This window comes from Hemicordylus capensis, chromosome 1, assembly GCF_027244095.1.
Source record: "Hemicordylus capensis ecotype Gifberg chromosome 1, rHemCap1.1.pri, whole genome shotgun sequence".
Classification (NCBI taxonomy): domain Eukaryota; kingdom Metazoa; phylum Chordata; class Lepidosauria; order Squamata; family Cordylidae; genus Hemicordylus; species Hemicordylus capensis.
Window position 1 is genome coordinate 341,327,010 of NC_069657.1, and position 22,559 is coordinate 341,349,568.

Below are 22,559 nucleotides of genomic sequence, written 5' to 3' on the forward strand. Positions count from 1 at the left end.
CAAGCCAGAGGTTGCCAGTTTGAATCCCCGCTGGTTTGTTTCTCAGACTGTGGGAAACCTATATCGGGCAGCAGCGATATAGGAAAATGCTGAAAGGCATCATCTCATACTGCGCAGGAGGCGGCAATGATAAACCCCTGCTGTATTCTACCAAAGACAACCACAGGGCTCTGCAGTCGCCAGGAGTCAAAACCGACTGGATGGCACGCTTTACACGTTACACAACATAGAAGACATCAAGATTATGCAGCCATTTTATCTGAGTGTTTATTGATAGTTACAGCAAATATACTCAAAGTGACTAAACATTAAATACTAAAATCTACCTCCATATTGCATTCTTCATGTTGAATTTACAATCAGTCTTTCAATATATTACAATGTAATTTTGATTTTTTTTTAGAAGTATCAACATGAGTTAGTAATAAGCAGCGAGTGCACAGCAATATAAGAACACTGATGAAGCTGAAATACAATTCTCTCCCAGTTTGACCTCAGAGCAAACAATAATTGTACTTCCAGTTAAATCAGCACAGCATTTGAACATATTCAAAGCACACTATACAAAAAAAGACCTAATTGTTCCTGGGTTTTCCAAGTGTCAAACCATTGCCAGCAATGGACACACACAGGATGCAGTTCCAGATTTTGTTGAAAGATTAAAATAGTTCAGGTTTCCCAATATCTTGAACAGAACAACTTCCTTGTAGAGACCAGCTATAGAATACAGGTGTTCTTAACTGCAAATTAATATCAATAAGTGTTCATGTATCCAGCAAATATTGCTGGAGAGGATTAACTTGATTCTCAACTTGCTAACTAAGCTAGATAATACCTCCCAAGAACATACTGATATGCCAGATTGGCGTATAAAGCATCAAGTGAAAGAAAGAAAAGAAAAATAATAAAGAAACATCCTGTAAGAGTCAGGCATCTGTAGTCTACGTTCTTGGTGTGTCCAGTTGTCAGCAATGGGATACACTACAGTTTCCAGCACTGATGGACACTAACTACAATTCCTGCAATTAGCACTAGCGGTTACGTTAGAACAACGTAAGTGCGGTTACATTAAAAAAACAAACCCTTAGTATCAAACGGATACAAAAATGAATGACACCTATAACATGCATTATTAGTGTGACTAATATTCCAAAGCACTCCACTTGAAAAACAGCAAACCTGAGCAAACTGGCAGCTTTTTTTCATGTCCAGAAATCTCATGCAAGTTTCTAATCATTCCTAGTGCAACCTTGAAAATATTTACTCCAGTTCCTTTAATGCCACCCTTCTACTTCATCGAATCTACAAGCACAGCAACCAGCCCCATATTAAAAAAAAATAATGCTAGGCCTTGCATGCTTACCCTAGCCCTGGTGACAGTTCTCAACAGAAATATCAATTTGCCAGTTTAAAAAATAAATAAATCAAGATTTTATGAAAGGGACTGCTAAGTCACAGATGCATTCTTTCCCTCCCTACCAGATCAAACAGCCTACTCCTTGCTCTGCTTTTTCATCAGCGAAGGCCCATTAGCGGACTGGACATTCCTTGGCCCCCCACCAGTTGATGCTCTGTTCCTTTAGCAAACTGAAGCCCCCAAGCTACACAGAGGCTTCTATGCTTCTGGTATCTGATTCTTAATCTTAATCAGAATCAGATTTAACAGCAGACTCTCCTAACCCAGCCACCCATAAGAACTTTGGCTGGGGTAATACAGCAACCCCAAAGACTAGCCACCATCAACACACTCACACTCTCTCTTCCATTGCTTTAATTCCCTCACCTTTGCAGTGCAGACATCACAGCTGAGTGAGATAGGAAAACACTTTTTCCATTCCTTGCTGTACACAACTAAAATTGCACCTAAAAGTAGCAAGAAGCAAACAACACTGTATTGCTTATTTGAACGCAGTCCTGCAATCAAGGCCCAGAAAACTGTCAAAGACAATCCTAGCTCATTCCCAACAGCCTCTTCTAACATTCCTTGTGGTTACCCATCTAATTATAGCTGCAACTATTTGGCTTTCAACCTTAGCCTATTTACATGCATTTAAAATACTTCCATTTAAAAAAAGAATACACCATTCAATCAGAACAAGATCTAGGAGTACAGTAGCAGGGCTCAACTGAATGTTTTGAGTTCATTTTTTGCCGTGAAAGGTGACATTTCATGGAGGATAAAGTTGTCTCACAAAGAACAGTATTCTCCTAGGAAAAATAGCTGCCTTTCACTATGGGCCTGGGATCTCTCCCCCTCTGTTGCTAAAGCACTTCCAAAAAGAGAGGGAGGGATCGTGCTTAGCGTTGTCATTTTAAAGGCAGGATTTGCAGTGATACATGAACCTGATCCCTTGCTAAGAGACAGGGAAGATCATGCTGCACAAACTTACAGCAAGGCAAATGACCTTCTTTAAAGTGCCAGTTACCTTTGCCACTTTAAAGGAGGCAAACATGCTCACCATACATTCAACTGCCCTGCCCCAAAGATCACCAAGATTGTGATTTTTCTTTTTTCTTTTTTAAGGGAGCAAGCTATTCCAACAAAGAGGGCTCTGCACTAGTAATGTAGTAGCAAAGGCCCAAGTAGATGTGATGGCAGCAACCGTTTCCACACAGAACTGCCCCAATCACATAGAAAGAAGGGGTGGGAAATCCAATTTCAACACTATCAAGGGCACTCAGATGAGGGGAACTGCACTTTCACCTTCCTGTATCTCTTCAGATATACTTTTCTCTCAGCATGCTCCTTCTTGTATTAGAACCCCAGCTGCAGGAAAAGTGTCCAGAGGGGACCTGAAGGGAAACAACCTGTAAGCAGGAGATGGTTTTGCACTCCAAACCTGCACACACACTTTTTGCTTTTAAAAGGAGACTGCAGAAGTGACTGTGTAAACACACACAGAATTATTATCCCATCTAGCAGCAATCATCACTAAGCTCAGCTAGAAAACAGTCACTGAAATGGAAAAACATGATCTAAAAGTAACCATGCAGAACAAGTTAAACTACACAGAGAGTACATTCACGCACACACATATTTACAAATACATCTTAGTATGGAATACTGTTAGCTTCAAGTAAGCAACAAAATACAACTTTCAGACGAGATGCTTGGCTCAGTCAAAGTCGCGGTTTGTTAGGACAAGTGGAGCCACCAGAGTCCACACGTAGAGGACTATACCAATCCAGCTGGAAGATATCTTTACCCACACAGATGGCCACTTACTGGTCATTGAGGCAGAGGCAGGATCGGGACTGAGAAAAACAAGGGATGGGAGGGGAGAAGAAAAAAGAGCTTACTGAAAACTTGTGAAACAAGGCAAATCCTTTCTGATAAAATCGTGGGTTTTTTTGTTTTGTTTTGTTTTAAAAGCAAGTGTAAGAATAAAATTCTAATTATGAGTGGCTAACATCAAAGCTAATGTTGCATATGACAAAAAAGGTTTGGCATGTGCAGTGAAGGAGAGGTGGGTTTTTTTGCCTGTCTCCTCTTCCCTCTGAGCTCACTGTGCTCAGGTGATACCCCTGAAGGTCCCACAACCCTCTGTCAATATCCCGGCGGGGGGGGGGGGGAGCAGCCTTCTATAACTTCCTATAAAATCAACATACCTGTACCAATTGGTTAGAGTCATCATGATGTAAAGTGAAGCAAGGAAAAGCATGAAGTGAAAGAATGAATAACTGTAAGTAACTCCATCTTTCTCGTTATCAACAGCACGGTGGAAATCATCTCCTTCATCGAGGGAGCCATCACTTCTAGGAAGCCCATCTTCTATCAGTGTTGATTCATCACTAGTTAGTGTCAGTTTATTGACCTGGCTGTTATTGGATGTCCGGATACTGCAGTTAGGGGGTGCCGGGGCGGGGGGGAAGGGAGAGCAGTCATTAGATGGACATGCTGGGTATCTTCAAACAACTGAATATGTATAAGAGGGTTACCATACAGTCTGCTCACAGAACATCTACTTACCTTGAGTAGAGAACACACAGTAAGAACAGGATGAGCCCTACAATTCCTTGGGCATCCCACCAATGGACAAATTGACCCTGGCTTGGAGGACTTGTGGAATTATAGCCAATTATGCTCAGCAAGCTTGGATTGCATTGCCTGTCTAGATGAGTAAAGACACAAGAAATTAAAAAATATATAGTCAAATATTTTTAGTGAATATGACTCTGTACTTGTAAACAAGGTTCTGTAGAACAGAAACAATAGTCTAATGGTCAAAATGTTATAGAACAGAAACAAATAGTCTAATCTGCACATACCTTGAAACAGCCTTACTAGGTGCTAACCATTTAAGCTAGTCTAAAGTTGTCGTTCTTGAGCTACTTATTTTGGAACTGTTTCACTGCAATCAGACATATCTAGAACTTTTCCTTAAGAAGGTCATTTGTCATAGGACTAGCCAAGCATTGTACTCATATTAAACCATATAATTAAACAACATTCTTATATAGTAGATGGGGACGGAATTAGGCTTACAACTGTGGGGGGCAGTGGCGGGAGGCAGGGTTTCACTTTAGTATTAGAGAGATAGCAAGAGAAACCAGGAAATTGAAATTTGTAATTGCAGGACATTAAAAAAAAAGAAAAGAGGCTTGGGTACACAGAATAGGAACTTCACTATGAAGAAGGCCCTATCAGGTTCCACCACAGCAGCTAAAGGAGTGCTAGGATGGATGATCAGATCTACTAACACACCATAAGCCCGGCTTCAGAGGCATATATGGCTAGGATATGGATTCAGACTTACCAGCAGGCATGAACTCACAGCAACACTGTCTACAAAAGAGCAATGACATGCTCCTATTTTCCTTAAATCTCAGCCACATAAAACAGCTGAGACGCAGGTTTGGGGTGGTATATAAATATGTTAAATAAATAAAATAAAGTTATTGCTGCCCAATGGAAGAAAAATCTATATATATAATTCTCCTGGGTGTGCCTTTCGAATGTGCGTCCCGGCAGCCCAGCTGATTGGCTGGGCTGCGGGGGCGCCTGATTGGTCCTGGCGCACCCAGGAGAATTGGAGGCTGGGCGGCTGCGAAGGCAAGGCAGCGGGCCTGGTGCGGTGGTGGCGGGCCAGGCCACAGCGGCGGGAGAATTGGCTTGCCGGGCAGCCACGGCAGCAGTAGTGGGCTATGGTCGGGCAGCCACGGAGGCGAGATGAGGCGGCAGGTCCGGCGTGGCGGTGGGTCCGGCGTGGCCGCGGAGGCGGCGGCAGGCCCGGATGCAAGGTAGCGGCGGACCTGGCTGTGATGGCGGCTGCACTCGGCCTGGCCGGAGACTGAGGCGGGAGGAGAGAGAGGTAGCCGGCCCCAAAGAGCGCACAGATGCTCTGTGCGGGGTCGGCTTGTGAAACCCTATTTTGTAATGATGAAATACAAGGCTATCCAAGTATTGTAACAATACATGTTCAAATTTGCTGGCATTTCTCTCTGGTGCCCTAAAATTGGGCACCAGAGATAAATGTTTAACATCTACTGTTAATGAATGTCAGCATTCACAAGTTTCTGGTGTTTAACATTAATTTTGTCACCATCTTGACAAACACTTGCACAGGATCAAAAGGTTCTGCCATATCAACTAGCAGTACTAGCCAGTCCTGAAAAGATAACTAGAATGCTGAGTTAAATGTTAATGGAAAGTATGAGGTAAGTTAATTGATTAATTCGTTATTTATGCAGTGTACATTTCTGCAGTTGGCAAACGATGCAGAGAAGAATAAAGAGTGAACCCAAAAGCCACCTCTAAGTGACAGGAGTGATGGTGCATAGCTCTATGCTGGCCAACTTTGGTCTATGTGGTGCCACAGGGATCTATCCCCTATGCTGTTTTACATCTACATGAAACCTCTCGGAGACTGAGAGGCCATCCATGGGTGTGCACTGCGGTCCCATTAATATGCTGATGACACCCAGCTCTACCTATCTTTTAAATCAGCATACACCAAGGAAGCAGCGGAGGCTCTGAACCGCGGCTTAGTGGCTGTTCTGGACTGGATGGGGGCAAACAAGCTGAAACTTAACCCAGATAATACAGAAGTGCTCTGGGTTGGTAAAACTGATTATCTGAGTAGTGAGATAAATCTGGTCTTGGAGTGTGACCCCATCCCTCTGAAAGGTAAAGTCTGCGGCTTGGAGGTGTTTCTGAACCCAACGCTGTCCTTGGTGGCTCAGGTGGCAGCAGTGTGCAGCAGTGCCTTTTACCAACTACGGCTGGTAAGCCAGCTATGACGCTACTTGGAGAAGTCAGACCTGACCTCAGTCACTCATGCTTTGTTAACATCCAGAATGGACTACTGCAATATGCTCTATGTGGGGCTGCTCTTGAAGACTGTTTGGAAGCTTCAGCTGGTGCAGAATGCTGCCGCAAGGATGCTCATGGGTTCAAGTCATTTCACAAGTATCACAGCCATCCTGCAGCAGCTTCACTGGTCACCAGTCCACTTCTGGGCTAGGTTCAAGGTGCTGGTCTTGATCTTTAAAGCTCTAAATGGCTTGGGGCTGGGGTATTTGTTGGACCGCATACACCCATATGAACCTGCCAGGGTCCTCCACTCATCATCTCAGGCCCCACTCATGGCCCCACCACTGACAGAGATCCAGTTGGTGGAGACTAGAGACAGGGCCTTTTCGGTTGTGGCCCCTCAGCTCTGGAATGCCCTCCCTGAAGAGCTTCACCATGCTCCATGGGTTTGGCTAACTTCATGGAGGAGAGGTCTATCAACGGCTACTAGTCGGAGGGCTGTGGGCCATCTCCAGCCTCAAAGGCAGGATGCCTCTAAGTACCAGTTGCAGGGGAGTAACATCAGGAGAGAGGGCATGCCCTCAACTCCTGCCTGTAGCTTCTGGCAGCATCTGGTGGGCCACTGTGTGAAACAGGATGCTGGACTAGATGGGCCTTGGGCCTGATCCAGCAGGGCTGTTCTTATGTTCTTATATTCTCCCTCCTTCCCTCCATGTTTTTTAAAAAAAACACACATTTTTAAAAAGATGCTTTTTATTGTTTCACCTGTTGCTTATATCTGGTTTGTACTTTAGTTTTTACAATTATTAGTTTTTAAAATAACTTTTAATTTGAAATTTTAAAATCTGCAATTCAGTTTATAGCTTTAGCTTGGATTTTTAACTTGTTTAGCTTAATTTGGTTAATTTTATTAGTCTGGTTTTACATTGTAACTATTTTATAAATATTGTGAGCCACCCCAAGCAGCAGGAGGGGTGGGGTATAAATACTTTAAATAAACAAAAATAAATAAATAATAAACTTCAGTCAAGAGTAGAAACTTGTGGGGCTAATCTTATTCATGAGCATGAAAACCAACTTCAGCCCAGAGTGTGTACTTAAGTCCAATAGGTACAAGGGTTCTCTCTCTGTATCCTACATACATATGCATACAGACACATATATGACATCTTCAGAAGTTCAAATCTTCTTACCTGGCTCATTGGTCATTGCTGCCCATGTTAGATACATGGTATAAACTGTTATCACAGATGACTGCAACAACCCGGATCTTGGTTGCGATTCCTATATCCCAACAGAAGACCAAATAGTACAGTAGGTATGTGACAAAACTGACTACGAATTAACCCGATTCTCAACTAGAAACTAAATGAAACACTCATACCTGAATTTTAGGCAAAATTGACATGACAGATGCGCCGATACAAAGCAGCATATTGACACTGATAAATGCCTTATTTTCAGAACAACCTTCTGGGTGAGTGTAATAAACATAAAATAGGACAATGGCCACCAGAGATAGAAGATAATTTAGTGCTGTTGCAGAAAGTAAAGCTGTAGAGAAGCAAACAAAACTGTATTCAGATTTTATTAGCACATTTAAAATGAGATTTACAAGTATGCTACTTAAAATAAGATCCTAGGATACATCATAAATTGGCCAGCCCACAAACTCCATCAGAATAACTAACCTACTACTACCAGTTTTAGAAGATCTAGAAAAATGACCAGTTCTCAAGAGGAAGCATTAATTCTCCACATTACCTAACCACAGCAATACAATCATAAACTACAACCTCAATCCCAAGCATCCACACTGCCTCCAGCAGACTGTAGCTGGGTCTTGCTGTTTCTTTTCTTCTTCAAACTGCTATATAACAGAAGACTTTGCTTCCCTCCTTACCAGCAAGCATAGAGAGGCTTGAAAGAAAAGCAGATTCTTCTCTCACTTGCAATGAGGTTTGAATAAGGGAAGAAACAGCAGGGGAGATGTTGGTGTTTTTCACCCAGTTTGAGATAAGACTCTAGTCCTATACATACGTTATGTTCAGCACTCCTATTTGTGTACAGATCTGTACACACTATGTCAAACACAAATACAGCAGAACACTTCCTAACTATATTGTGCATTTGAGGGACCTGCACTCAGGTTCACTTTTAAAATGAACACAGGTACAGTCATTCACACAAAAAACCATGTATGAGTGTACAAACAGCTGTATACCCTGTACAACATAAATGTCTAATTAGGGCTTCTGCTTCTCTTCCAAGTCCTCTGCAAGCATCAAAGGGCTTAGGAGGGAGACAGATTTTCCTCTCACTTGCACAAACATTTGGAGATGAGTGTCTCCTGCAGCACAAGTGATAGAAAACATTGGCTCTCTCCAAAGTCCTCAGAAGTTTAAGATCCAGGGAGAGGCAGAAGTAGTAGCGAGAACAAATATGGGCTTGGCTAATAAGTCAAAACAGTATTTGTGGACCCCTGCTCCATCTAGTAACAGAAGGTAAATTCCATTTACAGAAGCTGGATCCATGGGGTGGGAAGCAGCTGGTATGTGAGAACAGTGCTTCTGCACAGCTGATCAGAGCAGAATGCATCCACATCATCATCAAAGTGGCACTACAAGCTCTGAAGCTCATACTCTCACAATATTAATCAAATAGCGGGAGAACTGCATATAAGACTGCACACATACTTCTACCTTGCCTATTCCCCAATGATGCCTCCAAGAAGGTCCATGCTAGGCAGAGAAAGAGCATGTGTCTGTGTTTGGACAGAGGGAGGTAAATTCAGGTCTTCTCCAGTCTCATACAATCTACATTTGTATGATCATCAAACATCTTAGTTAAATTAACAAATGAACACTGCCATGCTAAACAGCAAGCCATCACATACCTGCATACCAGCATCTTGAGTTCCCTTCCTCCATTTTTTCAACCCAGGATTCATTCCAGGAGTGGGCAAAATCAATCAGTAAAACCAACTGGATAAGAATGAAGCAGAATGCACCAGCCATGCCTACATAAAACCATACTAAGAAACAAAATAAGAGACAATATATTAATTCTGCTATAACAAGAAATGGTCTCTCCAGTCAGTTGTTTTATTACTAATTGTTTCAGTGCCATCAATGTACTTGTCAACCTAAACAGTTTAAAACAGCCACAAAAAAGGGCAGTAGCCAGGAGTGCTTTCTAACAGCTTTGGCTGATATGTCAGTATGCCCATTTCTGGAGGAAAGCGACCTTAAAACAGTGGTACATATGCTGGTAACCTCCAGGCTTGACTACTGTAATGCACTCTATATGGGTCTGCCTTTGTATGTAGTCTGGAAACTACAACTTGAACAGAATGGAGCAGCCAGACTGGTCTCTGGAACAACCTGAAGGGATCATAGAACACCAATTTTAAAAGAACTGCTCTGGCTGCCAATATGTTTCCAAGTGAATACAAGTGTTGGTTATTACCTATAAAGCTCTGGCTGGCTTAGGTCCAGGGTACTTAAGATATCTCCTTCTTTGTCATTAACCCTGCTGCCTATTAAGGTCATCTGGGGAGGTCTGCTTATGGTTGCCACTGGCTCATCGGGACTGGGCCTTCTTTGTGGCTGCCCCAGGGCTTTGGAATGCACTCCATGTCAAAATAAGAGCTTCTCCATCTCTGATTGCTTTTCAAAAGACCTTCAAGGTACACCTGTTTTCTCAGGCTTTTAATTAAAACTAATTTTAAACTGTTTAATTGTTTTATTCTGTGAAATTATTGCAATTGTTTTTATTCTGTGAAAGTGTTTCAATTATTTTTATAGTGTATTTTGGACTATGTACACCCCCTACAGATGCATATATCAGGCAGTATATAAATATGGTAAATAAAGTGCTTACAACCTAAAGAGAGACAATCTGAAAAACAGAGGGAAGGGAAGAGCCTTAGCTTAGGGCTAGAGCATATTTTTGCATGATTCAGTAGAAAGCCGCTTTATACACACACTTGATCTCAGCCAAAAGGCTGAGAAGTGATATACAGCTTTATATTTTCATCTGTTATAAGCACAGAAGGGCTAAACGTCAGAAAATGTACTTACACAAAACTTGAATGCAGTAAGCACACAGTGCTTCAGAAAGCAGCAGCAGCCGCCACCAAAAGAAAAAGGTCAAAAGGCCTAGGAAAGACTCACTCTTGTAGCCCATCCTCAACATTCCCAGCCCCCCAAAAGTATCAACTCCCAGGATACAAGAAGAGGAACAGAGGCCGATGGGAGAGGAAGAGACATAACCTCCCTCAGGCCAACCGAGCACACCCAGAGGTGCTGAGCACAATCAACAGAGTCAGCAGCAGCAATCAAACGTGACAATATGACAACCCGAGTCACCAGGCAAAGGGACATCCCAACGCTCCCCCATCATCTACACAGCCACAGATTGGGATAACAACTCCTCTACCCTGAAGACAATGAGCACAGTAGCAGCAACACCAGGAAGCAAGGTGAGAGCAGTCAAAAAGAAGAACATCACAGCACTTGACAAGCTACGCCAACAGCTCCAAAGGGAGGCGAGGGTGTGTCCCCTCAAGTGGCACGTGCCTGAGTCATGAACTTTGTTGCAGTTCACCCACGACTGGACCAGAGCGAGTGCAAAGCAAGTGTACGTGCAAGTCAAGAGGGACAAGCCCCGCCACTCCAGAAATACTGGGACACGATCAATTGGTGGGTCAGGGACTGAAAGGTGGCGGCAGCGGCAGGTGTGAGGGCAGAAGCAACATAGATTACAGAGGCAACGGCAACCACCATGACAATCTTGACAGCAACCACCACAACTATAAGAACACATGAACATATGGGAGGCAGGGGAAGAGAGCAAGGAGTAGCCACCAACACCACTACCACCAGCGCATGGTCTCCAGTGGTGGCAGCTCTGGCAGTGGGAGTAAGAGAGTGGCAGGTGGGGCAAGCAGGACTAGATGAACCCTGTGTCTATCAAGGGAGAGGCACATTGGTGACAAATGACGAATTTGAACATCTCATGGACGAAGCACTGTGGATGCAACAGATCAAGGGCCTACCTGACGAAGAGGAGCAGAGGCAGGAGGGAGACAGAGATGGGGAGGAGGTGGTGGTGAGAGAAGAAGTCTCAGAGAGGTGCTATGTAGTCAGATTCAAGTACGCAGGGCAGGCGGAAGGTCTATACCTAAGTGACCTTTTGATTGAACACTGGTTACATGATGCACTCAACTTCTCCCCACTGCACCATCCTGGGACTTCCAAATCATACCATTCTTCCGGGGAGACACCGGAACATTGTACCAACTTCCTAAGTATTTCTTTTTAGGACATGAGAGGGCTAACACTCACTACAAAGGGCAACTGCCCACATGCTACCTATGTGGCAGCTATGGACATATTCAATGCAACTGTGGTGGCACTCTGTGTTCCAGATGTGGCAAGCATGGCCACAGGTCTTATCAATGTAGACAGTCAATTGAGTGTAATTTATGTGCTCTGCTCAGACATACGTATACAAGGTGTCCCGAAAAACCCATAGGAACAAAGAGAACAAGAGGAAGAGGAAAGGTGGCAGCAGCAGCATGAGGGCGGGGGGCGGGGGAGGAGAGCAACAGGGTGGGAACAGGCAATTATGATGCAGTGAAAGAGACAACAGTCACAATCAACAACCCTGCCACCACCCCGAGGGAGGGATGTAAGGACAGCATCAGTGGCAACAGGAATGACTATTAAGGGGCTAAATCAAAGCCTATTCATTTCCTCCAATGCATCAATTTTAGAGGTAATCCTACCTGTCGTAAAGGGTCCCTCTGGAATGAAAAATGCTCCGACCGTAATTGCAACTAATGTGGCAAACTTAAAAAACCAGAATCTGAAAAAATCAACACAGAATTATTAAAGTCAGAGAAATGACTTCATTGTAATATGCACTTAGGCCTACCACTTTGCAAATATTTAGGAGAATATTTTATGCTGCTATTTGAATTACCTGAAGGAAAAGTATTTAAGCTATAACTATTTATAGAGCTTTTACAGAAAATACATAACTCTGACAGCAACATGTACAATCAACAGATACCAGTATATCTACAAATGCCTGCCTTTTACATTCTTTTCATTTTTTATTTACATTCATTTCATTTTTACATTGTATTCCTACTAGTACCTCTGGATTCTAGTGTAGGACCATACTGAAAGGGCTTGAGATTTTGATCTCAAGTATCCTAAGTTCATCCATGGATTCAAAGGACAGTCAGCTCTGGACATCACTCTCAGCTGGCATTCCTCCTGGGGCTTGTCTGGCAGCTAACTACGGGAACTAGCCTGCTCAATTTTAATTGACCCTGTCTAGGAGCATGCGGTGGCTGGTAACCCAGTGTTTAGAGGACAAGCTTCCTATACTGAGGAAATATATATTAACTAGCTGAACCCGCACAGAGCATCTGTGTGGTAGTTCACTTCCTTTTGGGGTTTAGTTGGGAGAATTCGTTTGGCTGGTCCTCCCACAGCTCTCTCACTCGCTCTGTCCCCCCCCCCACACACACCAGCTCTCTCGCCCGCTCTGCCTCTCCCCCCGCGCGCCTCTCTCGCCCGCTCTGCCTCTCCCCCCGCGCGCCTCTCTCGCCCGCTCTGCCTCTCCCCCCGCGCGCCTCTCTCGCCCACTCTGCCTCTCCCCCCGCGCGCCTCTCTCGCCCACTCTGCCTCTCCCCCACGCAACTCTCTCGCCCGCTCTGCCTCCCCCCCAAGCGACTCTCTCGCCCGCTCTGCCTCTCCCCCACGCGACTCTCTCGCTCGCACCGTCCCCCCGCACAGCGCCTCTCTCGCTCGCTCTGTCTGTCCCCCCCAGCGCCTCTCTCGCTCGCTCTGTCTGCCCCCCCCAGCGCCTCTCTCGCTCGTTCTGTATACTCCCGCCACCTTCTGCCCTACTCTCCTCCCCCCAAGCCTTCTACCCCAGTCCCCTCCCCACAAGCCTTCTGCCCCAGCTTGCTCCCTCCTCCGTTTCCCCCTCTTTCTTTCTCTCTCTCTCATTCGTGTTCCCCCCCCCCATGCTTTTTAGCCTGCTTGTGTTTTCCCCGTTGGCGGTTGCTGCCTCCTCCTTCCTCCAGTCCCCAGTGTCGGACTCGGGCTGCCAAGCGTTCAGCATTCAACCGCCTCCTTCCTGCATGGCCCTCCCTCTAGCGAGCATCTTCCGAAGCGGCCAGCCAATCCAGCGTCTCCACCGCCCAGCCAATCCGCTGGGTTGCCAGGACGCATCCCCACAGAGGCACGTCTACGAGAATTATATATATATTAATTGTCATACTGGTTCAGACTGTTCAACTAGCCCAACACTATGTTTCCAAAACTCGCCAATTAGATGCCATAGGCAGGAATGCATCACTTGCTTCACCTTATTCTATCTTCAACAATGGTCTCTTGAAAACTGAAAAAGCAACAGAGTTGATGGTTCAAAGCTGATGTCCTTTGGCCATCTATTGCATCCAGGGTGGATATGATTTAAATCACTAGTCAGGAAGACTAGATTTAAATCATGGTTTTTTTTAAACATAGACTCATTCTTGCTGGTGTAATCTTAATATTTACAACCAGATGAAGGTTTCATTTTTGGTCCTCTTCTAGAAAAATTGCCAAAATAATTTTACAGAAACCTCTGGAAGAGCATTTCATTGTGAATGGATTAATGGAATTCATTTACCAAAAATTTTAAACATTGCATATATATAGCCTCATGCTACATAATTAAAAACTAATCCTTATTTCATGATGAATAACCTTTGGACTATAACATATCTTAAACAGAAAACTATCTTTAGATATTTTCCTCAAAAAGCATTTTATTTTTAAAAATCCTATTTAAATTTTAAAAATCTGATTTTTAATTTTTTTTTTTTAACCATTGATTTTTATCCACCCTGATTGCATCTAACAGCTCTGACCTTGCTAGGAGCTAATGGTGACTAGGATCCAAGAATCTGAGTTTTCAAAATGTTTTACTTGACTTAGCTTGTAGTGATCACACTGTGAGGTTATTCACACAATCAAAAACTGTGTTCTACCCGGGTTTGGGAGCTGTGTGCATGCTCCTAGTTTTTGGTTGTGTGGATGCAAGGTAGAAGGAAAACCTGGGTAGCTTTTCCTCCTACCCTGCTTCCACAGAATCACCTCTGCCCAGGTTTTCCTCTTACCTAGCTTCCACACAACCAAAAAATGACCATATAAGTTAAGACTTTCAATCTTGTTGAGATTTTCTGAAAGATGGTTTATATGCTTGTAATTCTCCAAGCTAAAGGTCATTAGGAGAAGTATTAGCTATAAATTTGCTAATATTATAATGATTTTAAACAAATCTATGCAATCACACTTGAAATACTGTATGTGGTTCTGGCTCCCACATCTCAAAGAGGATATTTGTAGAACTTGAAAGGGGGCAGAAGCGGGCAACCCTCACAAGGAAAGTATACACTGTTTGTCGCTTTTTAGTTGAAAAGAAGGTAATGGGGGAGGGGGGATATTACTGAGGCTTAGAAAAATATGTATCTTGTGGAGGAAGTGGACAAAGAAGTTTTTGTTCCTCTCTCACAACACTAGAATCAGGGGTCATCCAAACAATTTGCAGGAGATTCCGAAAAAAGGAAGTATTTCTTCACACCACGCATAATCTATGGAATTTGTCAACACAAAATGTGAAAGTCACAAGTTTAGATTTAATCCCTTTAGGAGATTAGACAAATTCATGGAGGACAAGTCTGTCAATGGCTACATCATCATAGCTCCAGATTCACAAGCAAAATGCCTCTGAATGCCAGTTGCAGGGGGGCAACCGTGGGAGAGGCCTTCATAGCAATATATTACACAGTAAAGTATGTTCTTCTTACCCATTGTGCACTGTTGCCCTGGGATCACTACTGCTCTTCACTTTGATCATCAATAAGGAGAACAGGAGAAAGAACATGGCCATGCCAAAGCACACCCTGTACACTGCTTTGTACCCTACTAGAACGTCACAATTTACATGGCCATCACAAAACCCAGGAATCTGTAAGCACAAAATATAAATAGTACAGATTTGGCCATGAGTAAGTCCTGTACATTTTAAATATTGAGCACATAAAATATGGCCTCTCGCCATTTTGGAAAGCCACACATCCCTCTTTTGGAACAGGAAAACATCTTATTGCTTTTTCTGTGTAAACACTTGAGAACTTCAGTTGAAAAGTGGTATAAATGTTCATAGTAGTAGCAGTAGTATTGGCAACTTTTATCATCAGTCAGTATAGCCCAACCTTCTAATAAGGAACTCAGGGTGGCATAAATAGGACACCACCTTGTTATTCTACCACATTTTGTTCATTATTTTCCCATCCCCACTTTGTCACTTTCACTAATTATAAAAAGACTACAATGGCAGGCAGTCATAGTGAGAAATTTGGTTCACCGTTAGGCCTCTACCTATATATACAAAATAATGTTCTACACAGAAAGCAAGAGCTCATGAACAAGCAAGTGATGACATCAATTCTACCATAGTTTTCAGAAGAGTAAACTGACCTTCTTCAGCTGTTCTTCCATTCCTGGTATTAGCATCACACAAGCTACACCCACTCCAAGAAGCAAGAAGAGTGCATATACCACCCTTGTGATGGTGGAGTTGTTTCCACTGGGGCAGCATCGGCACAGTAGGCATGGGGCACTACCACATAAACATGGTAGCTGGTGAAAAGAAAGAAGAAACGTGTTTGAGAACAAGATCAATGCAGTAATCCATGATGTTTGCTTAACTACAGACTCTGATGTCTCAGTATTTACACTATGCTCATTTGATCTGTCCGGCCAATATTTCAAGGAACAGGATTTCTGCACTGAAACGTACGCATGTTTATAGAGACTAGGGAGCTTACTGATTCAGCACTCTAGCACTAAACCAGAAGCATTTAAGAAGTAATCTGAAATAGCAAACATGATGTTGCAACACTGCTCTTTGGATGGCTCTCTGACTGTTCCTTCTCATTTACAGTGAAGACAGCCAAGAGACTATTTATAAAACGTTATTTGTCTTTTTACCACGACAAGTCACACTCAAGTTGACATACAACACCATAGCTAACAACAAGCTAAAGCACTAGCACTGTGACACTTCACATTCCATGCAGATATTGTTTTACATCTGTTTTCAAAGTTTCTGAATCACTCTCCCCACCCTTCAAAAAACTTTAGTCTCTTGGAGTTAGAATATACCTTGGTGAGGGGGGGAAAGAAAACTTGCAGCTAAATCCTCTATATGGTTACTTTGCTGTAAAATAAACTTTAATCTAAGTAAACCCAGTTGCAACCAAAGGGTATACAACCACACATTCTTTTTACTATCACAACACCCCCCCGGTTTTACTGGTAGCCATCCTATATCAAATATTAAAGGCAGATATTTCAAATCAAAGAGCAAAATTTATTAGATAAAATATAGACAATTCAAAGAACTCCTAATCAGTTTAAACTCTCTCCACTCCTGACTGAAACAACTAAAGCCATTTCTGGGAAATAAACCTCGAACCACAGAGATTTCCCATCCCTCATCAGAAAGAACCTTCACAGCTATAGGAAAACCAAGAGGATTGCCTTTATACCCTGGCCAAACTAAGAGCTAAGTTGCTAGTGTTCTCTCTAATAGGAATTTGCACGGAACTGGTGGGGTGAGGCTCAAAGGTGTGTGTGTGGGGGATACCTTTAAGGGCGGGGGAGGAATCCCTCCCCCTTACCCCATCCTATCTTTACCCCTCCCGCCGTTTTCCCCCACCGGCACTGCACTTTAAAAGGTTGTGGCGGGGTGGCAGCATATCTCCCTACCGCCCCATTGCCTCGGCGGACCGGAGGTACCCAACATGCGCCCCCAACATGCATGTGAGCGAGTGAGCACACTGTACATGTGCATGCCCAACACGTGCATGCAAGCAGTGTACTTCCGGGCACATCCAGTCCGACAAGGCAACGGGGCGGCAGAGAGGTATGCTGCCGCCCCACTGGAACCTTTGAAAGTGCAGTGCCGAGGGGGAAATGCAGTGGGAGGGGTAAGCGCATTCCCCCACTGCCTTTGAACTGGCCGAACCACCAGTCGTTTGAAACTGTTTGGAGGCCTGTAAAAGGGCCTCAAAACAGGTTCATGCACATCCCTACCCTCTAACAGGATTCCCAGATGTCATGGACTACAACTCCCACAATCCCCAGTCAAAGGCTACTGAAGCTGGAGATGCTGGGAGTTGTAGTCAACAACATCTGGGAATCCCTGTTAGAGGGTCTACTTTGTGTAAGGCCTAAACCACTCAGAGCTTTTTGAATCAAAGCACCTTAAACTGTACCCAAAGGGCCACACAGGGATCTTGAGCATCCAAGAGCAGACAAGACACACAACAAATAACACCACCATCTTTAACTAAAGATTAATTAAATCTTGTAATTTAAAAGAAAAATCAAATTAATTTTAATTAATTGATTAACTTCTATTTAATTTATGTATTTGATTTATATACCGCACCTCCAAAATGGCTCAAGGAGGTTTACAACTACTAACTTTTTCCAGAAGTCTACTAACTTTCCCCAAATGTCTTGGAATAAGAAATTATCCTGCAAAAATCAGAGGCTATGCTGCCTCACTGAACCGAACAGCAGTTTAACATTCTACAATACTTCAAATATAACATTAAAAATGTTGGTGCTCTTTCAGTGTTCAGTGTATCTGAAACAGGAGCTATCTGATCAAATAATATTGAAGGTATGGCCTATGCACACAGCAGATTGAAGGGGTAGAACAGACTGTACCATTTCAGATCATGCTCCCTCCTGTAAAAAAAGACTTTTCAAGTATAAAACCAGCACAACAGTGAAAGGACACAGAACCTATCTTCCAATATACTATTTTTGGAGAAGTTTGTTGTTGTTTCTTTTCTTATTAAAGTGGGGGATCATTCCAAATGGCATTGTACCACTCTGAAGTGGTACATTCCACACTACCATCACGGGATTGACTTTATACTGCTGCAAGTCTACAGCAGACATAATTCTGTTGACAAAAGAATGTTGCCTATATTGTGAGATAATTTCATCAGTTTAAATGGAAATATTAATTAATCCTGATCTTATTAGTATTAATCCTGATCCATTACTATTGTATTTAGGAAAAATTGAAGCGGATTGGGGGGGAGCACCCAAAAGATGGTGCAAATACAAAGATGGGTAATTTCAAGATACTTCCTTATTTGCAAACAATATTCCTTATAATTTTGTATCCCACAAATGGTACAGTTCTGGAATCCAAAAGGGTCACTGTCCATGCCTATAGCATTTTTAATCTGTAAAGTGCTTTCTCATCTTTACAATGATTAACATTCAACAATTCTGTCACTACTGTTTCCATTTTACAGATGTAAAATTGAGACCATGACACAGCATAATATATACACTTTAGCAGAAATATTTGTGGGATTTCTCAGACCAAAGACAAGCTTAATCCCAGCTTCAGCAGTCTGTCATCTTAAACAATGTTTCTCAGTTAGACTGTTTTATCTTATTACTCCAGTTTACTATCCTATAGCAGGAACTTGCCCCTGAGAGTAATAATAAACCTTATTTTTTAAAAAAAAATTGTCTAAGCAAACATGAGCAAAACCAGCCAAATTTTCCCGTTATTCATGATGGGACTTTACTTTTTTCCTCTCAAAATGGGAAATTCCTCACCTCCAAATCCATTTGGCTCTCTTCAAACAAATCTGAATGTTACTTTAAATGTGGGGCTCGAAGCAGCAATGACTTTGTTCCTAATTAACAAGCATACACTCTTGCAGATGCTCAAGAGCGTGACACATCCACCTGCATGCATTAAAGCATATTGTTCTAGTGTGTACTGCAGTCTGCGCTGCAAAATACTCTCCTTCTGCAACAGCCTCTTCAGTTTTGACATTATAAGAAAGAACTCTGAAGTCAGAGCGGGCGTGGGAAGAATTACTTGTTTTGTTTTGTTATAAACAAAAGGAGAAGGCAGCGATGACATATGGAGGGGCACAGACAGGGAGCTTTTGGTGCGCCTGCGTCCTGCCTCTGGCGACCGCCACCCACCGCCCCCACCTCCTCCTCCCCCCCCATCGCGATCAAGGTAAAACAGCGGACCCCGCGAATCTGGCACATTACCCAGCTCGCCATGGAGCAGAGACCGAGGACTGCCCCCATCTTGCTCCCCACAGGACGGTGTGCTGCGCGGCAGACTTTTAAAGATGGAGACGGCGACAGAGAATAGCAAAACCCTGTTTACGCTCCTCCGACCCGTTCTACCCGTGGAGTGGACTGCGACTGCACGTCACTTCCGTATCCACGGAGAAACGAGCCCCGCTCTCGCCTTCCCGTTCGTTGACAATCGGAGTGGCTCGGCAGCGTGAGGCAAGGGGCGGGGCTTCCACGGAAAGGCTGAAAGAGATGGGTGTGACTTCAAGTGATAAATGCTTTCCCCGGGCGGGCGCTTCTCTGCGTGCCTGTCTGGGGGTGCAAACTGCAAGGTTAAGCAATTATTCCCCTTAGCAAGTCAAAATCAAATAGGCGTACATTATAAAGTAAAAAAATCAGTGCCGGCTGATGAGGTTGTGGTGCCCTTGGCCAATTTTGCTCCCGAATTGATGATCAGTTGACCATCTATATATTTAATTCTCCTGGGTGTGCCAGGCAAAAATGCCTCTCGGCAGCCCAGCTGATTGGCTGGGCTGCGGGGGCGCCTGATTGGCTGGCGCATCCAGGAGAATTAACGCCTGGCCCAGCTGCGAATGTTAAGGCGGCACTCGGCCCGCTGGCAGCCCTGGGCCCGATGGCGGCGGCCACGGCGGGGGGGAGTGGGCCCGCTGGCGGCAGCGGCTCTGGGCCCGCTGGCGGCGGCCGCGGCGGGGCGACTGGGCCCGCTGGAGGCGGTGGCCGCACTCGGCCCCGCCGGAGACGGGGGAGGGTGGGTGGAGATAGGCGGCCCCAAAGAGCACACAGATGCTCTGTGCAGGGTCGGGTTGTTTTACTTAATTGTCTTAAGAACTTTTTAATATTTGGGAATGATATTTTTTCCACCCTTAATAGAATCTTAACAGCAAAGCAAAACGGCTCAGTAGACTTGTGAGTTTGAGAAAAATGTTATATAACTATTCTTATGTTTTCATTTTTACATCCAGTTTTCTAACAAGTTTTTCAGGCTCAAGGACTCTAATTCTTACAGTGTTAGTTATTCTGGAGTGTTGCCCTTGGCTTCAGTCCTGCCAGTGAAAAGCTCAGTATTATAGCTGGAGAGTCAGATTTTAAAGGGGTTTAAATTATGGTGTGCAGGGATTTACTGTGGACATGTAGAAGAACATCAGAGACCATTTGAGTGTATGTCGCTGTGAGTGGCAAATAGCACAACCATTGCTCCACTGTTTTTATGTAGTTCTCTTTCCTCATATTTGTTACTTTCACTATGATGTTTACTCCCACTATAACAAATAAGGGAAATCCCTGCTTCTCCTCATGCATGTCACAAGACTTGGGGAAATGGCAGGTGGTCAGTGTGGTCACAAATAGAAGCTGCTTAGTAAGCCAAGCCAATATTTGTGGAACATGGACAATTTAATCTACTAGCTGAACCCGCACAGAGCATCTGTGTGGTAGTTCACTTCCTTTTTGGAGTTTCATTGTGCGAATTTTTGGGGGTGGGATGACAGGGATCTGTGGGTCTCTGCTGCTTGGCAGAATTGCTTTTTGGAGCTGTCCCTGTCTCTATCCCATGTTTATTTTTGTGTGTGTGGGGGGGATCTGTTCCAAGCTTGAGGGGGGAACTGCCAGTGGCTGGCCCTCACAATCCACTGGTCTTGGGGTTTGTTTTTGTTGCGGGGGGGTTAAGGGCAGGTGGGTTGCGCCCTCAGTTCCCAGCATTGTAGACAATGCTGGCCCATACAGTCCCTTTTTTTGATGGGTTGACTGGGCTAACTGGGTGCCTTTTTTTTTTTATGGGTGGTCAAGAAGACTGTGCAGTAGTTACTTTTCAGGGTTTAGTTGCGATGGAGTCTGCATGCAGTTTATCACAACGGGTCTGTTTTGCCAGAAGAAGCCAATCCAATGAGCAGGTGGCGTTCTGCTCCCCATCCAACACTGTATCATGTCACATGAGATGTGGAAATTGAAATTGGATCTAAGGAAATCTGACAAAAAGCAGCTGATGTCGTCTCAAAGTTTTCTTGCCAATGGATGCCACGTTCTCCACATGTCTTTGGTCTTTAAGTTAGCAATGAAGGAGGGAATGGAGCATGTTACAGGTTCATTTGGTTCAGTGGATTGGGTTCAGTGCATCCAGTAGATCACTTCCTAGCCTAAGGCCATGAATTTCTTCCAGATTTGATCTATTTCCCTGTTTTTCCTAAAGACCATATATAGCATGTTGTAGATCAATAACCAACAAGACACTTCACAGGTGCCCTCTTTTGTCATGTTACTTCCATTTATCATATTGTCTACCTTTGGGCAGAAGTAGTCTTTAGCTGGCTTGGGAAAACATTGCAAGTCCCAACACAGAGACCCTCTCCTGCCTCAGTCGTTTTTCACCGGGCACTTCAGATGCCTTTATTGTTTACTCCCAAGCTTTCCCTGAAGGCACTCCAAATCAAAGCTACTACTGTGAGGACCAGATATGCTAGAAATCTCAGTACAGGAGGAGAAGCCAAGCTGGCCTGCGGCCTTCCAAGGTGCTTCAGAAAGCAAAACGGCTTCCCCTCCCACTGCCTCCTGAAGCCCCCTGAGTGTTCCCATTGGCTGGGGAGCTGATCATTGCTCGACTTAGAACTGTGCTGCCCGGAAAACTAGGCCATTTGGAGCTAGTAGGTACTTTTGCTGTGCAGAGCCAGCCCCAAGTGCAACCACCTCTCGCATTTGAACACAAATGGGAATGGAAGGCACAGAGTAGTAGAGGTATTGAGAAGGTGCTCAGCTCCATCACTCCCACACAGAGTGGGGAGCATTACAGCTCAGCAGCAGAGGAGGATTCATTTTTTAAAAGCTTCAACCCTGGCCGCGAACACATCTCTCTGCTTTTGCTGTGCTGCAAACGTGGCGTCGGCCAAAGTTTACTTGCAAATGGGGCATGCCGGCCCATTTGCTAATGTGGCCACGCCCCCTGCATGTGACATCAGATGCAGGGGGTGTGGCTGGGTGGGTTCTGGTGGCAGGCTGAACACGGATTGCTGGTGTCCTCACTCCGCTACTGCTCCAGACAATGGGGGGAGGGGGCAGACAAGACATTTGTTAGACTCTCAGGAACTGCT

The 22,559-nt window shown here is 44.2% G+C and overlaps 1 protein-coding gene across 1 annotated transcript; it reads right to left on the reverse strand.

Moving 5' to 3' along the window:
- Positions 1 to 249: 249 nt before the first annotated feature.
- SERINC1 (serine incorporator 1) lies at positions 250 to 19,633 on the reverse strand. The gene is made up of 10 exons (XM_053283904.1): positions 19,429 to 19,633; positions 15,802 to 15,963; positions 15,129 to 15,289; positions 12,045 to 12,124; positions 9,150 to 9,287; positions 7,638 to 7,807; positions 7,447 to 7,537; positions 3,971 to 4,112; positions 3,610 to 3,840; positions 250 to 3,255 (listed from the first exon to the last, which is right to left on the reverse strand). The coding sequence occupies exons 1-10, from the start codon at positions 19,465 to 19,467 to the stop codon at positions 3,117 to 3,119; spliced, it is 1,353 nt and encodes a 450-aa protein (XP_053139879.1). The 5' UTR covers positions 19,468 to 19,633; the 3' UTR covers positions 250 to 3,116.
- Between the last annotated feature and the right edge of the window lie 2,926 nt (positions 19,634 to 22,559).

Bases quoted from the DNA above. Each gene is read 5' to 3' on its own strand.
- SERINC1 (XM_053283904.1), bottom strand. From the start codon at position 19,467: ATGGGGGCAGTCCTCGGTCTCTGCTCCATGGCGAGCTGG. The intron at 15,964-19,428 runs GTAATGTGCCAG...TCTTTTCACCAG, and splicing joins TCTGCTCCATGGCGAGCTGG to CTACCATGTTTATGTGGTAG. The intron at 4,113-7,446 runs GTAAGAAGATTT...TTACTCATCTAG, and splicing joins AGCAATGACCAATGAGCCAG to ACAGGCAATGCAATCCAAGC.